Below are 3250 nucleotides of genomic sequence, written 5' to 3' on the forward strand. Positions count from 1 at the left end.
AAAATCCACCTTACAATTTAGGCTCATAAATCATATATATAATAATTTAAATAAACACCACCATAGGGTATATTTCCTGCCAACATGAACGCTATTAATAGGGTCTAGGATAGTATAATAAATCATCGTACTCAGTATATCTCACCAATAGCAAAGCTATAGTAGGGTTTGAGAAGGGTAAGATGTAGACAGCCTTATCTCTACCACATAAGGATAGTAATAAAAACATAAAAATATATGAGATCGTCATTCGGCCCTTAACTTTTGTAAAAACTATTTAAGGAACCGAATCATATTTACAAATCAAACTTCATTATGGTGAAAGAGCTTGATCTTTTATATAAAACGAAAAAACCAAGCCCAAAGCCCTGACTTTAATCGAGTTGAAATTTACGGCTAGACAAACATCTGATCGAGGACTACGACAAGCGCCATTGCAACCGTCGGATCAATCTCAGGCTGCACGAGCAAACGGAACACATCTCCACCGAACGTCACACCTCCCACCGCCTCTTTCCGCTTAATCTCCGCCACACACCGCCGCTTGTCGTCGTAAACAAAACAACACCTTTGCGTGTATGATCCTTCAATCTCGTATATCACTTTCTTAGTCTTTGATCCCGTGCTGCTCACGTGAGCTAGGGATTTCGTGTTTAACGGATTCACGTTTTTCGTCACCGCGAACAGAGGATTCACGGTCGCATCTCCGTCGTATACTAGCCAATTGTCCAGTAGGCTTAACCTCTGTTGAAAATTGTATAACAAATAAGTTAATTCGGTAAAATAAAATTTTTAAATTAATGTTATTAAAAGCAGTAACTGGGCAACTTATTTTCCATTAATCATTCAATACGAAATCAATGAAAGACAAACAAGTTGCACAGCTAGAGCTTTTAATAGTTATTAATGCTATTAAAAGCACTAGCTTGTTGCCCGTTTGTCAATCATTTCGATGTAAACACACTTAATGAAATGAGAGGTAAACAAGTTGTGCAGCTAGCGCTTTTTAAATAGCAAAACTCAGTTAATGCTATTTAAAGCGACTCAACTTGTTGCCAGGTTTTCATTGATTTCTCTTTTAAGGGCAGATAAGCGCTTTTAAATAGCAAAACTATTTTTGGGGTCAAAACATTATTATTCGGTGAATAAAACAAACATGTTATTACTTATTACCTTTCGGCGGATGGTGAGAAGTGAATGTCCGGAGGCGTCCATGAGGACGATCTCGGACTTGGTTCCAGCAGTGTAGTTATCGACTCGGAAGACGAGATCAACGTTGGAATCGTATACGGTGAAGCCGTAGCAGTTGAAGAGCAAAGACTTCTTCCAAACGGTGAGTACAAGGGGACCGTCCGTGACCGCGGACAACGGTTGCCGTGTTTGAGGAGCAACCGCGTTAGGGTATATTTTAGCCATATTTTTTTTGTTTGTGTGAGAGGTAAAGAGAAAGTTGATCAAGTTGCAGGTGGATAGATGAGGAAGAGAGGGTCTTATAGCCTACACAAACATTTTTTATTTTATATTAAATTAAATAATAAGTTAAAGATAAATCATATGGCCGTTGAATAAGTTAAAAAAATTATAAGATAATCATCAATGACGTTCATGGACAACGGATAGCGACGAATTACTCACGGACGAAACACTTAACACGTTCTCTTCTCTTATACATCAACATTGTTTGAACGTCCCTCCAAGCAGTGTTGTAAAAATCGCTAGTCGCTAGTCGGGCGGTGGGGTGAGGACTAGCGATTAATCGGGATTAGTCGAGATTAATCGGATCGGACTTTAATGTATAATTTTTAGTTTTATATATACATGCACACATTTTTATATGTAGTTTTCAGTTTTATACATACAAAAACATATTTTGTTTGGAATCTCGCTTGAAACTAGGGTTTTTGCTGAAATCTGCTGCAAAAAATGGCTGATTTTAGTCGAAATCTCACCGGAAACCGTTGTTTTTGGTCGGAATCTTGCCGGAAGCCGTCGACTTTTGGCCTGATTTGACCGGAAACTGCCGATTTTGGCCGGATTTTACCATTGACCGATTAATTGGCCGACTAGCCCAAATTAATCAGTGAAGTGGGAACTAGCGATTAATCGGGGATTAGTCGGTGACTAGTCGGGATTTTTTCAATACTACCTCCAAGTATTTGTCACGCACCCACGCTAGATATTTACACCTTTTACGGTGACACATTGGCGAGAGCAGATCTAGCATAGGTTGAGAGAGAGACTGCGTTTTCTCTAAATTTTTTTGATGGAGTAAACCTTTAATGCGATTTTTTTATTCTTTGTTTTATGTATCAACTATCACTGAACAAATATACATAGTCGCTTAATATTCGTCTCTTTGTATATGAGGTGATGGGCTCTAATTTTTGTTGTTAATCAATTCAAGTTTTTAAATGTTTTATAAAAGTTAATCAAATCTTTTGTATATAAAAAAAATACCAAACTTTTTTTATATGTTTCAATGTTATAAATTTCTTATACAACATTTTTTTGGGGTGATCTAGATTTGAATGTTGGTACGTTATTATCTAGAGTTAGACTAAATATCCGAAGATAAGTAGATTTTTTATAAAAAAAAAGGTTTGTAAGTTATTTTAGTAGGACACCTAGAAAACTTGGTTAATGCTAAATATTATAATGTTTTGACTTAGCTTATTGGTGTGTTAGGTAATAATAATCTAAATAACTGTGTTAGCGAATCAGTATACCTAAACTTACATACAAACCGATAACCTTTCGACACATAATGAGTATCTAAAAGGTATTATATAACATTTTACAAATAGATATGAAAATTGCCGACTCTAAATATCAAATATAGCAATTATGATAACTTTTAAATTCTATTATGAAAGTAAATAAAATATTAAATATGTGGATAGAGACCGAAGAAAAAAGGTGGTGACGATAATTGATGGTGATTGGTGCCGACCGACGACAAATACATTTTTAGTTTAGTTGGTTGACGCGTGCATTGTTGCGTCTTTAAAACTTTACTTTACCATTTTTGGTTTATTGACTTATTCAATTTGAATATATCCATAAACCAAATATCAGTTATACTTTTTATTATAAACATAATTTTGCATGCCAAATAACATTTAAAATATAAAATTAATTGTTTTTATCATCATTATTTTCTTACATGTCGATTTCCTTCTCTTAAATCTTGAAAAGTATAGAAGGAATATCAAAACCTATACAACTTAATACAAATCTAGTCGAGAGACGA

General features: G+C 35.0%; 1 protein-coding gene across 1 annotated transcript; it reads right to left on the bottom strand.

Moving 5' to 3' along the window:
• Nucleotides 1-260: 260 nt before the first annotated feature.
• On the bottom strand, nucleotides 261-1520 carry LOC143546230 (protein LURP-one-related 8-like). Its single transcript, XM_077037936.1, has 2 exons — nucleotides 1174-1520; nucleotides 261-744 (listed from the first exon to the last, which is right to left on the bottom strand). The coding sequence occupies exons 1-2, from the start codon at nucleotides 1414-1416 to the stop codon at nucleotides 397-399; spliced, it is 591 nt and encodes a 196-aa protein (XP_076894051.1). The 5' UTR covers nucleotides 1417-1520; the 3' UTR covers nucleotides 261-396.
• Between the last annotated feature and the right edge of the window lie 1730 nt (nucleotides 1521-3250).

The sequence above is a fragment of the Bidens hawaiensis genome, unplaced genomic scaffold (assembly GCF_021521415.1).
Source record: "Bidens hawaiensis isolate Kalapana, Puna unplaced genomic scaffold, B.hawaiensis_p1.1 tig00014295_1, whole genome shotgun sequence".
NCBI classification, from domain to species: Eukaryota; Viridiplantae; Streptophyta; class Magnoliopsida; order Asterales; family Asteraceae; genus Bidens; species Bidens hawaiensis.

What these genes read in the sequence shown, in the direction of transcription:
- LOC143546230 (XM_077037936.1), bottom strand. Translation starts at nt 1,416, where the DNA reads ATGGCTAAAATATACCCTAACGCGGTTGCTCCTCAAACACGGCAACCG. An exon ending in TTCTCACCATCCGCCGAAAG is followed by an intron (nt 745 to 1,173) that starts GTAATAAGTAAT and finishes AATTTTCAACAG; the next exon opens with AGGTTAAGCCTACTGGACAA.